This window comes from Hyla sarda, chromosome 5 (assembly GCF_029499605.1).
Source record: "Hyla sarda isolate aHylSar1 chromosome 5, aHylSar1.hap1, whole genome shotgun sequence".
Taxonomy (NCBI): Eukaryota; Metazoa; Chordata; class Amphibia; order Anura; family Hylidae; genus Hyla; species Hyla sarda.
The window spans coordinates 290381295-290404356 of NC_079193.1; the positions used below are offsets into that span (position 1 = coordinate 290381295).

The 23062-nt window shown below is 41.2% G+C and overlaps 1 protein-coding gene across 4 annotated transcripts in view; it reads left to right on the forward strand.

The window, feature by feature from the left end:
• LOC130274080 (lipoxygenase homology domain-containing protein 1-like) overlaps positions 1 to 23062 on the forward strand; it is a 316463-nt gene that overhangs the window by 18366 nt on the left and 275035 nt on the right. For 2 of the 4 annotated variants that reach the window (XM_056521930.1, XM_056521931.1), the window contains exons 1-4: positions 7572 to 7776; positions 9642 to 9814; positions 12739 to 12958; positions 18188 to 18360. In XM_056521930.1, the coding sequence (XP_056377905.1) occupies positions 7650 to 7776; positions 9642 to 9814; positions 12739 to 12958; positions 18188 to 18360 (693 nt within the window). In that variant the 5' untranslated portion in view covers positions 7572 to 7649. Of the gene's footprint in view, positions 1 to 1932; positions 2100 to 7571; positions 7777 to 9641; positions 9815 to 12738; positions 12959 to 18187; positions 18361 to 23062 lie in introns of those variants that run through there. The other 2 variants (XM_056521933.1, XM_056521934.1) reach the window with 2 other exon arrangements.

Consider the following 23062-nt stretch of genomic DNA (forward strand, 5'->3'; position numbering starts at 1 on the left):
AAAAGAGTCTCCGTCACTTAGAAAAACTTTTCACACGTCGCAGAAACATGTTAAACATTTTGATTAATAGGGTTCTCAGTGCTGGGGTGCCGGGTATTGTATATTATTAGGCAGGAAAACCCTGTTGTTTTTTTAACCAACAATTCAGGGCCCCTAGCCATGTATTATTATGTTTATAACATGCAATTTTTGGGGGCCTTTATAAAGAAGGGGGTGGGGGTCCAGAAAAAAAGCAAAAATTGCTCCCTGCTACAGGTTGTGTAAAAATAATAAAAATATTATCTCCCACAGTTCCACCTTTCCTATTCCTCTAATGGTCTCCACTTCTCCTGGGTTGTGTGTTGTCCTGTCCCCAAACGACCTGCTTGTTCAGCCAATCAGTGACTGAGGCGGACACTGCTGCACCTCTGATTGGAATGTAAGGGATGTGATAGACAGACCATTGGCAACCCAATGTGAGCTCCTGGATTTAACAAGTCTATTAGACAGAGCAGTACCGGGCAGCCACGGCCTTATGAACAATCACTGGGTCATTTGTGCAGCCCTTTGCTTTAAATCAGCTGTTAGCCGCACATCCCCTATTACACAGGGAGGTGTGCAGCCAAAAGAAGTGTTAACTCGGCACACCAAACATGAGTTTTTTTTATTGTTTATGTCCCCCCAAAAAAAATCAATCGGGGGACAGTGGGGGGTACTGCAATCAGGCATAAGGTACATGGAGTGGACAGAAGCACAGCACAGGCTACAAATCCAGAAAAATAGCCAGCACAACTACCTAATACATGGGTGCACGCTGCGGTGGCAAATACAAAGTATACAAAAAAGAAGATTGCAGCAGCACTCTTGGTCAAAAAATGGGGGCTGGCCTCACTTTGTATGGGAACCTAACACGCTCATTCCACGCACCTCTGCTGGGCGTATAGCCTCTGACGGGTAACATGCAGGATCCACTGTCAATAAAAAAAAAAAAAAACTCCTGTGAACAGGGAGGGGTGCACGGCTAAAGAGGGTGCCACTCCTCGTAATCCAGGAGAAGTGGAGTCCCGGACGCTCTAAGCTGTGCCCTGCTAGAATAATTTATGTTAATTTCCTGCTAAGGGGTCATAATGTCCCCTCCTGCTATGACCTGTCTATTTTCTTGAAAAATATTATAGTAGGCACAAAAAAAAAAAAAAGTTCCAAACATTTGTGCTTCAGAAAACTGACATAGAAGGGTAAAAAATTCTCCCCAGAGTATGTGAAACCACCCTGAGCAATGGCAAATGAATACCCAGTAAATAAAGTGGACCAACTATTAACAAAAACCCACACACTGTAAACACATTACAATCTAGAGGCATGGTGAAATGTGAAACATCAGAAAATATTTCTTCACCCATGAAGCTTGGGAATGTTCAATGGTCACAGACAGAAATATATACTAAGGCGTTATAGTAACAACTTTAGGACCGATTGCAAATGTGCTGTCTCTATAGACAGCAATGTATTTCCGAGAGGATCCGGCTGAATAAATGAACTTATTCATTGTTTCTGCGGAGTTGGGAATTTGATGTGTCTGCAGTGTACACAGTGCGGCACAATTCCATTGAAAACAATGAGAGTCTGCTGCAATTGAATTTCTGAGCTGAATTTTTCTGTCAGATTCCAATCGTAAATTCTGCTGTGTGAATGGAGCCTATGGATATTGTGGCAAAAGTTTGTCCTGTTGCCTTGGAAATTACCAGAAAACAGTTAAAGTATACTCACATGTTTGCATGCTATCTGTGTTGCCTATTTACTGTACATTGAATGTAATAGTTTTATATGGCTGTGCAGCATTTTCAAAGACAAAAAAAAGTATCGAAACAAGAATCCAGTGACCCTTTGTAAAACTGACTTTTCTTTTCTTGTATATTATATCAAACATTCACATCCCAATCTTTTTGGCTTTAGGAAAACTTTGGAATATGCAGATAACAACAGCAAATGATTCCTTACTGAGCTGCGAGATGAACGTTAATGTCATTATATATGGAAAAGATGGGAATACAAATGACTTTTTTCTTCTGCAAAAATCTGGTATACAGTATTTTTTTCCTGGCTCTAGAGATGAGTTTTTGGTAAGTATATGAAGATCTGACAAGAAGCACATGATACCTTACAATGGTTTTGGGCTGTTTTAATTTTTTTCAAATAGCAAGAAAATATATTATTGGCATTTGCAAAACTATGAAAAACTAAAGAGAAAATGCTACATACCCTAAGGCTTGGTTCACATTTTGTTATTTCAGGAGAATTTCATTTGTAAAAATCTGTCCACAAAAATCACAGAAAAATTGTGTCTGTATCTTTTACCATTAAAGGAGATCTCTGTCGAAAACTTACATGTCCCCTATCCACAGTAGCTGATCGTAGGGGTCTGACCGCTGGGGTCCCCGGCGATCACCAGGACAGAAACCGGCGCTTAGTGAGGAGCGCGTGTTGACGCTTTTATTTGCTCCATTCATTTCTATGGGATTTCCGAAAAGACCCAAGTACGGCTCTTGGGCATCATCAGTGCTGTCTGTTATAGAAATGAAGTGTGTGCTATCTACCAGTAGACGACACATGCTCCTCACTGAGAGCGCCAGGGCTTGTCCGAGATCACAGTAGGCCTCAGTGGTCGGATCCCCCGAGATCAGCTACTTATCCCCTATCCTGTGGATGAAAGATAAGTACATTTTCACCAGAGTACTCCTTTAATATGCACTGCCTATGGCAAATTGGTTGTCTGTGCCCACAATGGCCATGGTTTATTAAAACGTGTGTACGAAAAACTGGAAAGATTTCCATAACACCCAATCACAGCTCAGTTTTCACTTTACCAGAGTTTGTTAAGATATAAAAGATATGAAAGCTGAGCTGTGACTGGTTGTCATGGAGAAATCCCTCCAGTTTTTCTCTTCACATATTTTGATAAATCCGGGCCGATACGCGGCTGGAAAAAAGCGGCTGGAAAAAAATGACATTCTGTGTGCACAGACAATAACTTTCCCTGAGACTTACAGAGCAAATTAATGGTAAAAACATTCCTGAAATAAAATAGTGTGAACTTAGCATTAGGGCTTTTGGTGGCAGTACTGAAATATGAAAAGTACTGAAAAGTACAAGGGGGCCTATTTTGACTTTATTGTTGAAGGGCCCACATATGCTGCTCAGCCCCCTATGCTTTGAGCTACATGAGTACATTTAGCTTTATATAGCTTTACTGTAAATTATATATACTACAATAGCAAATGCAGCTGACAAAGGTTAGATGGCCTGGAATACATGAGCAATTCCGTGTTTCCTGTACAAAGTACCATACGTTGACTTAATATGGTACTGGCCTTTTAATAGCATTATGGTGTATATTGATCGTACACACATTGATTTGCTGTAGTATAAGTTACTGCATACTGCTTGCATTCAGTTTCCACATGTTCTTGAATTACATTATATTAATCCTTTGGACTGACACAGGCATGCCACACATAATAGATTGCTTAACTGAATGTTTCCTCTGTGTGTTCGCTATCTTAGAGGAGAATGCTTAACCCATTATATCGGTTCCATTTTATAGTAATAAGAGCAGTATTCATCTGATACAGTCTGGAATTTCTCTGTCTGAAAGAACTTATATTCTTTGATTAGAAACCATAAATTGCTGCAGGTATTATATTCTTTATTGACTCATTAAATAGTTACCTTTATTACAGATTATTCTGGACATAATTCCTATATGATACTCAATGTGCATATAAAAAGCAGTTGCATCCAGTTCAGTGCTCTTAAACAGTTGGGGCTTGGCAAAGGCCCAAAATAAAACTTACAGGGGTAATTCCATTTAAAGGGGTACTCCACTGCCCCAGTGTGTGGAACATTTTCTTCCGAACGCTGGCTGCGAGCTGTGGTGGTCGTGACGTCACGCCACGCCCCCTCAATGCAAGTCTATTGGAGGGGCTGTGTCACCCGCCACACCCTCTTCCATAGACTTACAGTGTGATGTCACGATGGGTGCGGCCGTGATGTCACAACCCCTGCAGATCACACCCAACGCTCGGAACCAAATGTTCCGAACGCTGGGGCAGTGGAGTACCCCTTTAAGACATTTATTAGATATGGTATAAATGTGGGGATCCTCTTTTGGGACTACTGTGTCTGGGGATAGTCGGGGCACCCTGCTTCTCTGGCACTGTGCATGTGTGTTGGCTTTCTCCAGTGTACTTTATGGGAGCTACAGAATCCAAATGGTTTGCATAAACAACAATCAAGAGATGTATGCATGTGCAGTCTCCTCTCTACCTTGTCTAGGTCTTGCTGAAGATTCAAAATTAGATATCAGGGAACCCCAATACTCCCAATATTTGGACCTTCCACCTATCAGATGTTTTGTCAGGGACCGACCAGGGGGACAGGGAGAGTGAGCCCTAAACTGATCCTAAAACCACTCTCGCTGCCTACTTGCCCATCCACCCTAAACGATGGATCGACAACTGGGCGCCGGTCCCTCCCTAAGCAGAAGTGCAGGGGCATAAAAACACATGCAAACAAATAGTCAGTCACAAGCCAGAAATATAACAGGAACATAGAACTCTATAACAGATTAAGTTCAGAGGACACAGATCAGTGAGCAGCACAGCAAACACTATAGACCAATAGTAAAGCACGGAGGAAAACACTAGCTAAGTGATCATGTATTCTATGATCAGTGCATGTACAAAAACTCCAAAGATCTGAATAACGAACTAATAAACAGAGTTCAAAATACCAAACAAGGAAATGGATGAGTTCTAACAGACTCCAGGAACAGACAGGAATATAGCATAATCCCCCAGAACCTCCAGTAGACACAAAGTCCCCATGGACCGGTAATAGGGATCTATCCCTAAACAGGAATAATGGCAATTCCTTCATAAAACCTCCAGTAGACATGGAGTCCCCATGGATAGGTAACAGGGATGCCTTGTTACAACTCAGGAAACAGATACAACAGGATATAATTAAAGAACACTGTTCACACTGAAAACAAGACAGGAATAATCGCAATCCCTTCTGAACACCTCCAGTGGACTCAGGAATAACAATACCCTCTGAGTCCCCATGGACAGGTAACAGGGATGCCTAGATACACAGGAAACATATACAACAGGATATAATTATGGAACACTGTTCACACTGAACACAAGACAGGAATCACAATCCCTCATAAAATCTCCAGTAGACATGGAGTCCCCATGGACAGGTAACAGGAATAGCTAGATCAGAGCCTCCAGTAGACAAAGGAATGTCCCCATGGAGCAATAACACAGAAAACGGATTCAAGAGAAAACACAGTCTGAACAGATACATAACAGGATATACAAATCCTAAAACCAACTATACAACAAGATTAAAATCTACTATGAGCATGCTAACTAACCATGGGTAAAAGCCCAGAAATATCAAAGATAAATACAAGGTGCATGCTAAAACAGGGATAGTAGATTAAAAGCTCAAATAAAGAGTGTTTCACCAAGAGCTCCATAACAGCATGTCAGGATCTCAGAAAGTCCATATGTAATGATCTCATTCACCAGCCCAGAGGCTAGACTGGTCTCACTTTAAATAGACACACCCTAGGAGCTATTGGCTAGCAAGCAAAACGCTTTAACTATTCTCTGACCAGGGAACATAAAACTGTTCACACACAAGTAAATCCAATAGCTGTGTGTGAACACAGACATGAAATGTTTATGGTATATTAGATGACTCAGCACCCTCATTTGTCTCTATGTTTTTTTTTTTATTATTATTATTTAGAGCATGTATTATCTCCCATGAATTTCTAGGTTGCATTTAAATTTATCCATAGTAAAAAAAAAAAAAGGTCAACAGCTTCATTATAAAATATATGTCTTTATTAAATCGAATTAGAAGCTCTTATTGTTTCAAACAAAGGATTTTTCCTTTATCATGGTCATATTGGGCTGAATTAATGTGCAAATTCAAACAGTAATGATTACAAGCTTCAGTCTGTGGGTAATGGTTTATGACATGGTGGTTACAATGCCTTGAGGGCCTCCACAGAAGCTTTTCACACTTTTAGGGCTGGCCCAGTGACAAGGGGGTTGCACAGCAGGTGATGGTAGTAGTATTTACCATGGGGCACACCCTGCATAGATAAAGAATGGATATGCTTGTCAAGTCAATGGTAAAGTAGATAGGGCCCTGCTGCAAATTTGTTGTGCAGGGGTCCATATATGCCTAGAGTCAGCAAAGAGAGCCTGTGTGTGGTAGGCGCTGGTATGTAGTGTACTGGCGGAGGTTGCGGGTAACAATTAGACACAGTTTGTGATGCCAGGGTAGTGTTGACCTCCACATTCCAAAGATAGTAGCTTCCTGGGCCAATTGCTGGGGTAATAATGACCACAGATTAAGGGTTACAGAAAATACAAAATTTTACTCAGGAAAAATTGAACATGAACAGTTTAACAATTAGTGCAAAGTTCTGTGGTGTTTGCTCAGGGATCACAGTTGCTTCAGGGCACTCTGAACTTGTAGTCCTCGCTGACTGACTAGTTTATTGCTTGCTGATATTCACTTTAGACTGATCTGGGCTTGGGACTTGACTGTATGGCTGGTATAATACTTAGTTGCTTATAAACACTGACTCTGCTCTCCATTTTGGAATCCTGTACCAGGGCTTACCGCCAGACTGGACCAATTTAGACCGGAGTTGTCTGAGGCTTTCTATCTCCTGTTATCCTTTCTGAACTTGACTTGCCTGAACTTGACTTGGACAGTGCAAGGTCTGGTCGGCGGGATTAGTTCTGCAACTGGATTTTCTGAGGCCTGTCCTCATGTGGTGAGGTACAGGTCCACAGCAGAGATCTAGAGAGGACCTCCACTCTCCTATCCTGCTGAACACTGACTGAACTGACTCTGTCCTGACTTGAGGGAGGCAGGGCAGCAGCCCTGATTGGCTTAAGTGATCCCTTTAACATTCTCTGACACAAACAAGTTAACCCCCTTAGGGCACAAGAGCAAAAAAGTGCATTGGCAGTACATTACACAATACTATAAATCATAAGGCATTATACAGGTGAACCTGAGCAGTGGGCCCAGAGAAGACGATAGGTGACATCCACCTGACAGGTCAGAAAGCCAGGGGTGTTCTGCACGGGATACCACATGTAAACCAAAATAAACAATTCAAAATGTATTTGTTTTTTACCCCGTTGTTCTCCTAAGGCACATTAACATGTCTGTAATGTTTGTGTCTGTATTATGGATGCAATTCCCAATCCAACTATGGGTTATGATCTTACCTGAAAACATTATAGTGATTAGGTCAGGACTTGCATCTGTACTACAGAGGTGAACATACATTTGTTTTACAGTCCTATAAATATGGACTTAGGACTATTCTTGCCTGGTAGTGTATAAAACAGTGAGAATGGGTATTGATCTGAATGGATATTTGTTACTTGTAAAGTGTGATATTTTATATTTTACAATTTTAGACAGAATTGTCTTCATTCAGTTTCAACCCATTTTATATACCGTAAATAAAACAGGTAACACTCAAAGATATTGGAGATATCTATAAGATCCGTATTGTCTGTGATCACTTACCCACTGCACCAGGGTGGCATTTGGAAAACATAAATATGGTAGAACAAGAAACCAGACAAGAAGTGCAGTTGGCGTGTAACTGTTGGATCTTTGCGGATTCTGAAGAGGAGGAAGCAATAAAAGAATTCCAGGTGTCCGGTAATCCACAAGAACCTATACCTGGTAAATATAAGTGACAGCATGAAATGTTTAGACATGACCTGAATTATTTTTAAATATAATGTAATGTTATCAACGTTTGAACATACCCTAAGGTAGAATAACATGGCATTTTTTCAGCCAGATATTCTGCAGTGTGAACATAGCCTTGCGGAATTTACCAGAGCATACTAGGTAATTTGTGACAGATTAAGCAGTTTCTGTCTTAAATTCTGCAATTCTTATGGAATCAAAGCTTCATTGATCCATTCTTTTTTATGTGGTGTACTATACATGATTGGCTGAATTTGGACAATCATTTGCCAATTCCAGACAAAATAAAAATGAAATTAAATAAAGATACTACTCAGGGTTCAGTAGTGTATCAAAAAGACAATTCCATATGGGGCGGTGGGTACCGGTGTAATAATCGGGGTTAGCGCCAGCTGTAATTGGGGCTAATGCTAAGCCCTGGCTAAGTAATGGACTCCGTCTATAAGACAGCTTCCACTACTAACCCTGTCAAGTAAATAAAATAAAAAAACAAAACACAAAACACTCCCCCACAAGCCCTTGTTAACCATTTTATTAACATTAAACAGAAAGAAAAGAAAAAACCCTGATCATTGATGCAGTCCACCAAATCCGAATTAGTACACAGGATACACGGATCTGAAATGAGGAAAAAACAGAAAAGAAAAATAGGTTAATGCATTTATTGTCACCTGCGAGAGCATCTCCTGTGCCGCACAACTACAACTACACAAAAAGGACATGCTGGAAGTTGTAGTCATGTGGTGCGGGAGATGTGAGCATGAGTGACAAGCTTGTCACCCGCCCCCGCTGCACAACTACAACTCCCAGCATGTCATTACTGTAAGGGCATGCTGGGAGTTGTAGTCATACAAGCCAGGGAAGCGGGTGGTAATGCGCCAGCAGTGATCAGAAAATCTCTCTAATTTCATATTTCCCGCCCACTCCTGTGGGACGGGACCCGGGGAGAAATTTGAAATGACAGTAAACTCCGAGCACCATAGCAAAGGGAGCCCGGGCTAACATAACATTGCAGCCACCCGGGACTCCCACAGCCTGGCCGGAAGATGTGCAGGAGCCGTCCCTGCCATCTCTCAGTGTATACCGCAGAGCTGAGGGATGTCAGGGATGGCTCCTGCACATCTCCCAGCCCGTCTGCTGGAGTCCTGGGTGGCTGCAGAGTGATGCCAGCCTGGGCTCCTTTTAACATATAACGGAGCCACAGAGTTTTAGTCCCTACTGTAAGATCAAATTTCCCGCAGGGTCCCGTGATTGGCTGCTTGGTCCTCACTTAATGATGAGGGCACTGATTTACATCCTCCCCTTGTCTCCAACCCCCCTCACCGCACATCTCCCGCCCGCTACCTGCTACAAGACTACACCTCCCGGCATGCCTTCACTGTAAGGGCATGCTGGGAGTTGTAGTCTTGCAACAGGTAGCAGACAGATGTGGGATGTGCGGTGCGGGGGGTGGGAGACAAGGCGGGGATGTAAATCAGTGTGATCCATGATCAGGTAGTCAGAAAAGCAGAAACATAAGCAAGGTTCAAGCTGGTGTAGAATCCAGGCGCTTTTTAATCAGATGTGCCTAGATCTGCGACAGTCGTAGTTTATAAATCAAGGTGCACTGGAAAGTAAAAGTGAAAAAATGTCTATGTGAGCAAGATGTCAAGATGAGTAGTGGAATGTAAAAAATGAGCAGAGTTGCGCCAAAGTTGCGCCAAATATACGTGAAAATAAGCTCTACAAACTTTGATAAATCTGGGCCAATGTTTATAAATGTGCACCTTCAGTAATACTTTACAGGGATTGTTGTGATATATTATATATTATACGCTCACATCCCGCTCTGTTAGTTTCAGGAAGACTTTGGAATATACAGATAACAACAGCAAATGATTCCTTACTGAGCTATGAGATGAACATTAATGTCATTATTTACGGATCAGATGGAAAGACAAATGACTTTTTTCTTCAGAAAAAGTCTGAGATACAATATTTCTATCCTGGCTCTAGAGATGAGTTTTTGGTAAGTATTAGTATATATATATATATATATATATATATATATATATATATATATATATTTATATACTTCAACATAATAGTGGGCCCTGGGTATACATGGGTGACCATAGTGACTTACTTGTTGTCCGTGGCTGCCAATTAAGTTAGCTGTTACAACCCCTAAAGTAAAGTTGACACATTGTTATGGTCATTATGGTAATTAACTGATATAAAAAGTAAATATGGTAGAATTTTTAATCTAGCTGCATTTACCCCATATTTAAACACTGAGGTGCAGATTTATCAAAACTTGTGAAAAGGAAAAGTTGCCCAGTTGCCCATAGCAACCAGTTAGATCGCTTCTTTCATTTTTAACAAGGCCTCTGCAAAATGAAAGAAGCGATCTGATTGGCTGCTATTGGCAACTAGTCAACTTTGCCACTGGACAGGTTTTGATAAATCTCCCTCTATGGCTATGTTTCCATTTATAGTTTTTTTTTTTTTGCAAAAGCGCCAAAATTGCCACATGGCACAAAAACTGCACAGCCAGAGGTTAAAAAGGAGTCAATAGGGAATTGCGAAACGCAAAACCAACTTGCCATTTTTTGTTTTGGTGTTTCTCCCTCTGTTCTTGGGCATTTTTTTGGCTCAGTTTTTTAAAATACCAGTATGCTGAGACTATGGAGTTGTTTTTTGTTTTGTTTTGTTTTCTTACAAAATAAATCTTGAAAAACAAAAAAAGAAAAACACCATAGAAAAAGCAAAAAACAAAAAAAGCTAAAGCAGTGGAATTTTTTTCCGGCCTTTTTTTTTTTTTTCAGACAAAGAAACACTAGGAAAAAAACTAAATGGAAACCTAACCTAACTACTGCAATGTTTAGCAAGCACACAAGAGAAAATACTATGGTGGTGATTTATTAAAGGGGTTAACCAGCACCATGTCAGCAGTTGCTCCCCATTTATAGTTTAGTGTAGGACACCTCCCAACAATATCTTTAATATAGGGAATTTACTAAAGACTGGCATGTGAAATGCCAGACTTAGTTAATTGTCCCATTTGTGAACATGCCCTTAGTAAATTGGTGTCATAATTGAACATTTTAAAACATAAAGATGCAAACTTTAACTGCTTAAAGGGGCACTCCGGTGGAAAACAATTTTTTTTATTTTAATCAATTGGTGCCAGAAAGTTAAACAGATTTGTAAATTAATTCTATTAAACAATATTTATCCTTCCAGTACTTATTAGCAGCTGTATAATACAGAGAACGTTCTTTTGTTTTTGGATTTCTTTCTTTTTTCTGACCACAGTGCTCTCTGCGGACACCATTGTCTGTATCAGGAACTGTCCAGAGCAACATATGTTTGCTATGGGGATTTGCTCCTGTTCTGGACAGTTCCTGATATAGACAGAGGTGTCAGCAGAGAGCACCGTGGACAGAAAAAAAATGAAATCCAAAAAGAAAATAACTTTCTCTGTAGTATTCAGCAGCTAATATTTACTGGAAGTATACAGATTTTTTCATAGAAGTAATTTACAAATCTGTTTAACTTTCTGGCTTCAGTTGATTAAAAACAAATGTTCTCCACCAGAGTACCCCTTTAAGGTCCCACATTATTCTGCCAAGCTTGTTCACATTACTTTTTTGTATATGTTAGAGGTATATGTCAGGGTTTTTTCTTGAAATACACAATACCTCAAACATATGCTGAACAGTGTCACATGTTGACCTTTGGTCACAATGCAAAAATAAACCACATACAGTGATCCCTCAACTTACAATGGCCTCAACATACAATAGTTTTAACATACAATGGTCTTTTTGGCACCATTGTAAGTTGAAACCAGACTCAACATACAATGTTACGGACAGTCCAGATCTGTGAAACGTGATGTCTGGTAGCGTCCCCTACAGTACAGGGAGGTATTACATGTTCTGTACTCTTTACCTGTATTACTGAAGTGAATGCACTGACTGGTGTCTGGTAGTGCCCCCCTACAGTACAGGGAGGTATTACATGTTCTGTACTCTTTACCTGTATTACTGAAGTGAATGCACTGACTGGTGTCTGGTAGCGCCCCCTACAGTACAGGGAGGTATTACATGTTCTGTACTCTTTACCTGTATTACTGAAGCGTATGCACTGACTGGTGTCTGGTAGCGCCCCCTACAGTACAGGGAGGTATTACATGTTCTGTACTCTTTACCTGTACCAGGGTTACCTGCTCCTTTGGACACCAGGTGAGGGCGACTCCATTTTTTTTTAGGACACTATGCACTGTACAGAACCCTGAAGAAGCTCCTATCCTCTACATAGACCAGTGTTTCCCAAGCAGGGAGCCTCCAGCTGTTGCAAAACTACAACTCCCAGCATGCCCGGACAGCCTTTGTAGTTTTGCAACAGCTGGAGGCTCCCTGCTTGGAAAACACTGACACAGACAGTGATTTACAGCTCCCAGCAGGTCTTTCTTACTTTTATATGTAAGAACTTGCTTTATCTATATTAGTTATCTACTTATTTTTCTTTAATCCTCACTTTTTTTCCTATTTCTGGATGACATTTTGGTGCCTTTAGAACCAATTACCAGGTTTCCATATAGTTCTGGTCTCAACATACAATGGTTTCAACATACAATGGTCGTCCTGGAACCAATTAATATTGTAACTTGAGGGACCAGTCTACTGTAAAATGTACTTTTTTACTTGATGGGTGTTAGTCATCATGGGCTACAGTTTTGAATCTGTTTAGTATTTTTCTATGAAGGACCAGACTAACCTGTAAATATATAAATGTGGACTTAGGACTATTCTTGCCTGGTAGTGTATAAAACTGTGAGAATGGGTACAGATCTCAATGGATATTTCTTATTTGTAAAGTGGGATATTTTATATTTCACAATTTTAGACTGAATTGTCTTGCACCCATTTTATATAAATAAAACAGGTAACACTCAAAGATGTGGGAGAGATCTATAAGATCTGTATTGTCTGTGATCACTTACCCACTGCACCAGGGTGGCATTTGGAAAGCATAAATATGGTGGAACAAGAAACCAGACAAGAAGTGCAGTTTGAGTGTAACTGTTGGATCTTTGCGGATTCTGAAGAGGAGGAAGCAATAAAAGAATTCCAGGTGTCCGGTAATCCACAAGAACCTATACCTGGTAAATATAAGCATGAAATGTTTAGACATTACCTGAATTATTTTGAAAATATAATGTAATGTTAAATACTGGTATGTGTATATAAACAGGCATAAACTGTTTCTAAGCTGCTCTGGAAGTAGCTGTGTGCAGTCAGCATGGTACCTATAAATCTATGCCTCATGTAGGGTATTTGGAGCGCTATGTCGAGAAATTGGATCTTAATTTGCTATAAATACAGTGGCAAGAAAGTAAGTGAACCCTTAGAAACTGTGGTAATTCTACTGCGAGTGTCATTACCATCCACTTTAAAGGGCTACTCCGGCACTAAGACATCTTATCCCCTATCCAAAGGATAAGGCATAAGATGTCTTAGCACCGGAGTACCCCTTTAATGGTTCAGTGATAGTGGCAGATTTGTTAGTGAAACTGGCATCGGTTCTCCCGCAGCAGAAAACCCATTGAAAGTTATCAACGTGTGAACGTACTCTAAGGCCCCATTCACACGGGGGAATTTCCAAGCAGAATACGAAGGGATTTTTTCAGCCAGACATTCTGCAGTGTGAACATAGTCTTGCAGAATGTACTTGGTGAATTTGGAAAAGCTGAAATACTCTACTTTTCAATAAGGAGACCAGTGCATACTAGGTAATTAGTGGCAGATTTAGCAGTTTCTGACTTAAATTCTGGAATTTTTGTGGAAGCAAAGCTTCAGTGATAAAGGTCCTGATGGGGATAATTTTCTGCTTCAAAAATTGACATGTCAAAAACTTAAAGTAGAAAATGATCCTTGTCAGGACTTTCCATTGATATCAACAGGTGAACATTCACTTATTTTTCTGCATTCTCTTTTCTGTGGTTGACTGTACATGATTTGGCCAATCATTTGCCAATTCCAGACAAAAAGTTCAGTCTCAGTGCATGAAATAAAGATAGTACTCATGGTTCAGTAGTGTATCAATGGATATCCAATGGATTTATTCAGACATTGCTCTGATTCCCATAGTGATAACTGCAGAGGAATACACTGGGCCTCATTTACTAAGAGTGTCGGGTTTTTACTAGTGGGAAATGTAGTTTCAGACTTGCAGGATTCCACCCTATTTACTATGGGGGAAAGTCAGGAAAATTTTCTGACCAGCTTTTTCTAGGTGGAAATTTCCAGTCATTTATCCACAGGATTTTCTGTGAATTCAATGAGGCCCACTGTGTGCCATTTACATCTTCCTAGCCAGTATGATTAACCACGCCCCTTCATCAATCATTTGCCACTTTACACACAACCTCTGTTGCTTTTTTTCTTTCTTTTTTTTCTCCCCTTCAATTCTTAACCCCTTAACGACCACAAACATAAATGTACGTCCTGGTGTGGTGGGACTTCCCGCACCAGGACATACACTTACGTCCTGTGTATGACTGCGAGCATCGAACGGTCTTACACGGCAGGTCAGCCGGGGACCCGCCCGTAATGGCCGACATCCGCGATTGCGTGGATGTCCGCCATTAACCCCTCAGATGCCGTGATAAATACAGATCACGGCATCTTCTGCATTGCGGTACTTTGAATGGATGATCGGATCGCCCCCAGCGCTGCCGCGGGGATCCGATCATCCAGCATGGCGGCCGGAGGTCCCCTCACCTTGCTCCGGCTGTCTCCCGGGGTCTTCTGCTCTGGTCTGAGATCGAGCAGACCAGAGCAGAAGATCACTGATAATATTGAGCAGTGCTGTGTCCCATACATAGCACTGCACAGTATTAGCAATCAAATGATTGCTATAGATAGTCCCCTATGGAGACATAAAAAGTGTAGAAAAAAAGTTGAAAAATGTAAAAATAAAAAAAGTTAAAAAAATGGAAAAATCCCCTCCCCCAATAAAAATGAAAATTGACAGTTTTTCCCATTTTACCCCTAAAACGCGTAATTTTTTTTAAATAAACATACTTGGTATCGCTGCGTGTGTAAATGTCCGAACTATCAAAATATAATGTTAATGATCCCGTACGGTGAATGGTGTAAACGTAAAAAATAAAAAATAAATCCCAAAATGCTGCTTTTTTGTCACATTTTATTAAAAAAAATTTATAAAAAATTATCTAAAAGTTTTATATGTGCAAATGTGGTATCTAAAAAAAATGACGGTGCAAAAAATGAGCCCTCATAATGCCCTATATACGGAAAAATGAAAAAGTTATAGATGGTCAAAATAGGGCGATTTTAGATTACTGATTTTGTACAAAAGGATTTTGATTTTTTTTAAGCGGTACAAAAATATAAAAGTATCTAGCCATGGGTATCATTTTAATCGTATCGACCCACAGAATAAAGAACACATGTCATTTTTACCATAAAGTGTACAGTGTGAAAACGAACCCCTCCAAAATGTGAAAAATTTTGGTTTTCATTTTAATTTCCTCCCTAAAAAATTTTTTTTTGGGTTCGCCGTACATTTTATGGTAAAATGAGAGGTTTCATTACAAAGAAAAATTGGTCAGGCAAAAAAAAAGCCCTTATATGGTTCTGTAGATGGAAATATAAAATAGTTATGGATTTTAGTAGGTGAGGAGGAAAAACGAAAACGCTAAAATAAAATTGGCCTGGTCCTTAAGGTGAAAATGGGCTTGGTCCTTAAGCGTTTAAAATACGCAAATGTGTTGTGCCTTCTGGTGCATTTTTTGTGCTTTTTTCTCCATATTTTTAAGAGAAAACCACAAAGCACATGGTCAAAAAATAATACGACTTGTTATAGAAAAAAACACCATAAAAACGGCATAAAAATGTGAGTGGTTGTTTTGAGGCCAACAAAAAAAGGACATACATTGGGAAAATTCATCAAATGTCTGCAATAGATGCCCATAGATGGCCTCTAAAAAAATGAAAGCTGGAATCTGATTGGTTGCTTGGGCATCTGCTCCAATGTTCCTCTGTGCAATGTTTGATAAATCTCCCCCAAAATGTGTGTTAAGGAGGCCTAAGGGTAAGTTAACAAGAGACAGTCATGATGTGGATTGAAGTCAATAGAAAAAAAAATTGCAAAAAAAACTGCAGCGTTGAACCAGCATAAAGCGATTTCAAAGCAGTACTGCAGGAAATTACCGGGAGAAGATTTATTAAAACCTGTGTAGAGGAAGAGTGGAGCAGTTTTCATAGCAACCAATCAGATTGCTTCTTTTTCTGTTCCACTTTGACATCACACAAGTTTTAATAAATCTTCCCTAATAAGTCTACAACTTCTATTCACTTTGCTGCTACTGTAAGGCCCCGTTCACACTATGGAATTTCCTCATGGAATTCTTTACAAGGAACGTCTGGATTCCACTTACAGCAGTTTCCTCCGGAATCGGTGCTCACTGTCCAAGGCAATCTCATGTAAGAAGTTTCTATACCATACTTCCTTAACTGAACTTCGCAGCAGTCCCCTTATGAAAATTCAGCACAGAAATTCCATAGTGTGAATGCGCCCTAATATACTGATGATTTTCTGCACTAAAATCCCCTGAAGAAAATCTGCGGCATGTCTGTCCTGTATGAACACATCCTAAGGGATTGGAAATTAAATATAGTGTTCCATTAAGTTACAATGGCCTCAGGTTACAACACTTTCGTTCTTGAACTATTGTATCTTGAAAGCGTACTCAATATACAATGCTACAGATAATCCTCCAGTACTGTGACGTGTGAATGTCTGCAAGAACTGATACATAGAACTGATACATTTAGAATGTGTTTTTCATGGGTAAACCACCTGTATTACTGAAGGGCATGCACAGGTGGCGCTCTTGTAGCACCACCATACAGTATAGTGCAGTAATCAATGTCCTAGAATGATCTTTACCAGGTGAGGGCAGACCCATTTTGTTTTTTGGAACACTAGCTGTACTGTACTGGGCCCTGAAACAACTGTAAACCAGCAATCTACCAACTGGGAGGCATGGTGAACTGTAGAATACTAAAAATGGGACTGTTTAATGGTCACACTGGCGTAAATGTACGTTTGTGAATTATGTGCGGAGAGATCTATAGGCCTGTACTACACGTTTATGTGCTTTCCATAGTATAGAATCAGTGAGAAAACTTAGCATGTTCCAATGCATGTTGTATTAGAGAGGAAAAGAGTGCTGTGCAGCGGCACCATATAGATACCATGGGGAGACAGGCGAATATTGTGGTTTTTTTTTCGCATATATCTGGTAGGTACCTCAAAAAAGCACAAAAAAGTTATAGGGGTTGTCCAGGCAGAGCGTTTTTTACTTATATACTTAGGGGACACGGGACCCGGCGAGAAATTTGAAATGACAGTAAACTCTGCAGTGCCATAGCAAAGGGAGCCCGGTCTGACATAACACTACAGCCAGGCCAGGAGATGTGCAGGAGCCGTCCCTGCCATATATGTATACTGCAGCGCTTAGGGATGGCAGGGACGGCTCCTGCACATCTCCCAGTCCGTCTGCAGGAGTCCTGGGCGGCTGCAGAGTGATGCCAGCCTGGGCTCCTTTTAACATAACAGAGCAGCAGAGTTTTAGTCCCTACTGTAAGATCAAATTACCCTCTTGGTCCCGTGATTGGCTGCATGGTCCTGGCCAATCACAGGATCCAGCGGGGAATGTGAAATTACATTAGAGACTCCAAAAACTCTGCAGCGCCGATGCATGTTAAAGGAGGATTCTATCCCCGCTACCCACACTTAATGACGGGGGCACTGATTTACATCCCCCCTCGTCTCCTACCCTCCCGCGACGCACATCTCCCACCCGCTACCTGCTACAAGACTACAATTCCCAGCATGCCTTCACTGTAAGGGCATGCTGGGAGTTGTAGTCTTGCAACAGGTAGCAGACAGATGTGAGATGTGCGGTGCGGGGGGTGGGAGACAAGGCGGGGATGTAAATCAGTGTGATCCATGATCAGGTAGTCAGAAAAGCAGAAACATAAGCAAGGTTCAAGTTGGTGTAGATTTCTGGAGCTTTTTATTCAGATGTGCCTAGATCTGCGACAGTCGCAGTTTATAAATCAGGGTGCACTGGAAAGTGAAAAGTGAAAAAACGTCTATGTGAGCAAGATGTCAAGATGAGCAGTGGGATGTTCTTCGCTTAAGCGGAGTTGCACCAAAGTTGCACCAAATATACGGGAAAATAAGCTCTACAAACTTTGATAAATCTGGGCCAATGTTTATAAATGTGCACCTTCAGTAATACTTTACAGGGATTGTTGTGATATATTATATATTATACGCTCACATCCCGCTCTGTTAGTTTCAGGAAGACTTTGGAATATACAGATAACAACAGCAAATGATTCCTTACTGAGCTATGAGATGAACATTAATGTCATTATTTACGGATCAGATGGAAAGACAAATGACTTTTTTCTTCCGAAAAAGTCTGAGATACAATATTTCTATCCTGGCTCTAGAGATGAGTTTTTTGTAAGTATAAGTATAAAATTATGATACTTCAAAATAATGGTGGGCCCAGGGTATACATGGGTGACCATAGTGACTTACGTGTTGTCCGTGGCAGCCAATTAAGTTAAACTTATTTTCTACCCATATAGCTGTTACAACCCCTAAAATAAAGTTGACACATTGTTATGGTCATTTTATGGTAATTAACTGACATAAAAAGTAAATATGGTAGAATTTTTAATGTATCTGCATTTACCCCATATTTAAAGGGGTACTCCAGCGCTTAGACATCTTATCCCCTATCCGAAGGATAGGGGATAAGATGCCTGATCACGGGGGTGCCGCCGCTGGGGACCCCTGTGATCTTGCACGCCGCACCCAGTTTATAATCAGTCCCCGGAGCGTGTTCGCTCAGGGTCTGATTACTGTCGATCACGGGGCCGGAGCATTGTGACGTCAAGGCTCCGCCCCGTGTTATGTCATGCTCCGCCCCCTCATTGCAAGCATATGGGAGGGGGCGTGGCAGCTGTCACGCCCCCTCCCATAGGTTTGCATTGAGGGGGCGGAGGGTGACGTCACACGGGGCAGAGCCTTGACATCACAATGCTCCGGCCCCGTGATCCTTTGGATAGGGGATAAGATGTCTAAGCGCCGGAGTACCCGTTTAAACATTATGGGGGAGATTTATCAAAACCCATGAAACAGAAAAGTTGCCCAGTTGCCCAGAGCAACCAATCAGATTGCTTCTTTAGTTTTTATCAAGGACTCTTGACAGGTTTTGATAAATCTCCCTTTATGGTTATGTTTCCACTTATTGTTTTGTTTTTTGTTAGTTTTTTTTGCAAAATTGCCACATGGCACAAAAACAGCACAGCCAGAGGTTAGCAGGGAGTCAGTAGGGAAATGCGAAACGCAAAACTAACTTGCCATTTTTTGCTTTGGTGTTTTGACCTCCTGTTCAATATCACAGTATGCTAAGACTATGGATTTTTTTTTTTTTTTTTTTTTTTTTTACAAAATAAATCTTGAAAGAAAAAAAAACAAGAAAAACACAATTTTTGATGAAAAATGTTGAATTTCTTTTAACTTTGAAACTCTCTGCTTATAAGGAAAATAGACATCCCAAGTAAATTATATATTGATTCACATATACAATATATCTACTTTATGTTGGCATCGTAAAGTTGACATGTTTTTACTTTTGGAAGACATTAGAGGGCTTCAAAGTTCAGCAGCAATTTTCCACTTTTTCACAAAATTTTCAAAATATGAATTTTTCAGGGACCAGTTCAGTTTCGAAGTGGATTTGAAGGGCCTTCATATTAGGAATACCTCATAAATTACCCCATTATAAAAACTGCACCCCTCAAAGTATTCAAAATTACATTCAGAAATTCAAAGTCTTCATTTTTTGCATGTTCTTGTAGAGCCAGTTTTTGAATTTTAGGAAGCCCCTATGGTGCCAGGACAGCAAAAAAAAAAAAAAAAAAAAAACACATTTCATACTATTGTGGGTACTCCTCAAGGAACATAACAAGGGGTACAGTGAGCCTTAACACCCCACAGGTGTTTGATGACTTTTCGTAAAATTTTGATGTGTAAATGAAATTTTTTTTTTGCACTAAAATGCAGTTTTTTTTCCCAAATTTTAAATTTTTTTTTACAAAGAGTAATAGGAGAAAATGCCCCCCAAAATTTGTAACCCCATCTCTTCTGAGTATGGAAATACTCCATGTGTGGACATCAAGTGCAATACAGGCATACTACAATGCTCAGGAGTCCCATTTGGCTTTTGGAAAGCAAATTTCGCTGAAATGGTTTTTGGGGGGGCATGTCGCATTTAGGAAGCCCCTATGGTGCCAGAACAGCAAAAAAATTACACATGGCATACTATTTTGGAAACTACACCCCTCAAGGCGTATAGTGAGTCTTAACACCCAACAGGTGTTTGACAAATTTCCACTAAATTTGGACGTGAAAATGAAAAAATTTATTTTTTTCACTAAAATGCTGGTGTTAACCAAAGTTTTTTTCTTTTCACAAGGGGTAATACGAGAAAAAGCATCCCAAAATGTTTAACCCTGTTTCTTCTGAGTATGGAAATACCCAATATGTGGATATAAAGTGCTCTGCGGGTGAACTACAATGCTCAGAAGAGAAGGAGCGCCATTGGGCTTTTGGAGAGAGAATTTGTTTGGAATGGAAGTCGGGGGCCATGTGCATTTACAAAGCCCCCATGGTGCCAGAACAGTGACCCCCCCCCCACATATGACCCCATTTTGGAAACTACACGCCGCACAGAATTAACTACATCCCTCATGTAACGTAACAAGGGGTGCAGTGAGCATTTACCCCCCACTGGCGTTTGACAGATCTTTGGAACAGTGGGCTCTGCAAATGAAAAACTAAATTTTTCATTTTCACAGACCACTGTTCAAAAAATCTGTCAGACACCTGTGGGGTGTAAATGCTCACTGCACCCCTTGTTACGTTACATGAGGGATGTAGTTTCCAAAATGGGGTCCACTGTTCTGGCACCATGGGGGCTTTGTAAACGAACATGGCCTTCCATTCCAGACACATTCTCTCTTCAAAAGCCCAATGGCGCTCCTTCTCTTCTGAGCATTGTAGTTGGCCCGCACAGCACATTACATCCACATTTGGTGCATTTCCATACTCCATAGAAATGGGGTTACAAATTCCTATTACCTGTTGTGAAAATGAAAAATTTGGATTAACACCAGCATTTTAGTGAAAAAAATAAAAATTTCTCATTTTCACGTCCAACTTTAAAGAAAATTCTTCAAACACCTGTGGGATGTAGAGGCTCACTATACCCCTTGTTACATTCCGTGAGGGGTGTAGTTTCCAAAATTTGCATTTATGTCTGAACCACTGTAACAACCTCAAATGTACATGGTGCTCTCAATCCTGAACCCTGTTGTGCGCCCGCAGAGCATTTCACATCCACATATGGGGTATTTCCGTACTCCGGAGAAATTGCATTAAAAGTTTTGGCGGTCTTTTTTTCCTTTTCCTTTTTTTGAAAATGAAAAGTATGGGGCAACACCAGCATGTTAGTGTAAAAAAAATTAAATTGTTTTACAAAAACATGCTGGAGTAGACCCCAACTTTATCTTTTCATAAGGGGTTAAAGGAGAAAAAGCCCCCCAAAATGGGTTAGGCAATTTTTCTCGAGTAGAGAAATACCCCATATGTGACTCTAAACTGTTGCCTTGAAATACAACAGGGCTCCGATATCAAAATTACCCTACGGCAGTGTTCCCCAAACAGGGTGCCTCCAGTTGTTGCAAAACTCTCAGTATGCCTGGACAGTCAATGGCTGTCTGGCAACACTGGGAGCTGTTGTTTTGTGACAGCTGGAGGCTCCGTTTTAGAAACACTGCCGTACCAGGCATTTCTCATCTTCATTGGGGGGGGGGGGACTCTGTAGGGGTATGTGTATATGTAGTGTTTTACTTTTTAGTTTGTGTAGGGTAGTGTTTTTAGGGTACATTCACACGGTGGCGGTTCACAGCGAGTTTCCCACTAGGATTTTGAGCTACAGTGGAAAATTTGCCACATCTCAAGCTTGCAGCGAGAATCTAACTGTAAACCCGCCCGTGTGAATGTACCCTGTACATTCACATGGGTGGGGGTGCAAACAGCTGGAGGCACACTGGTTGCAAAACACAGAGTTTGTTACTTAACTCAGGGTTTCGCAACCAGTGTGCCTCCAGCTGTTGCAAAAGTACAACTCCCAGCATGTACTAACAGCCAAAGGGAGTTGTAGTTTGCAACATCTGGAAGCACACTGGTTGCAAAACACAGAGTTTGTTACTTAACTCTGTGTTTCCCAACCTGTGTGGCTCCAGCTGTTGCAAAGCTACAACCCTTAACATGCATGGTCTGTCAGTGCATGCTGGGTAGTGGTGTCCAAACTGTAGCCTTCCCGATGTTGCAAAATTACAACTCCAAGCATGCTCAGACTGCCCAGGCATGCTGGGAGTTGTAGTTCGGCAACATATGAAGGGCCAGATGTTGCCGAACTACAACTCCCAGCTTGACTGGGCATGCTTGGAGTTGTAGTTTTGCAACATCTGGAGCGCTACAGTTTGGCCACCACTGTACAGTGGTCTCCAAACTGTGCTCTTCCAGATGTTGCAAAACTACAACTCCATTCATGCTGAGACTGTCCAGGCATGCTAGGACTTGTAGTTCTGCAACATCTGAAGGGCCAGATGTTACAGAACTACAACTCACAGTATGCCTGGGCATGCTTGGAGTTGTAGTTTTGCAACATCTGGAGGGCTACAGCTTTGCACCACTGTATAGTGGTCTCCAAACTGTGGCCCTCCAGATGTTGCAAAACAACAACTCCCAGCATGCCCAGACAGCCTTTGGCTGTCTGGGCATACTTGGAGTTGTAGTCTGGCAATTCCTAGAAGGCAGTGGTGGAGGCGATCTTCACTGCTGCCTCCACCGGTGTCTCCCCCACCGCCGCCTGCTTACCGCAGGTCCCCGCCGCCGATGCCGCAGGTACTGCTGCCATCTTCCACCCGCTCTGCCCCGACATCCAGGGGCAGGCAGAGCGGGGATTTCAACTGTAACCCCCCGCTCCCAACTTCCATTGGTCAGTTAGTCCTAACTGAACAATGGCAGGGGATAGGAGGAAGTGGCACCCCTGCCACCTCGCTCCTATCCCTTAGGATGATGGGGCTGC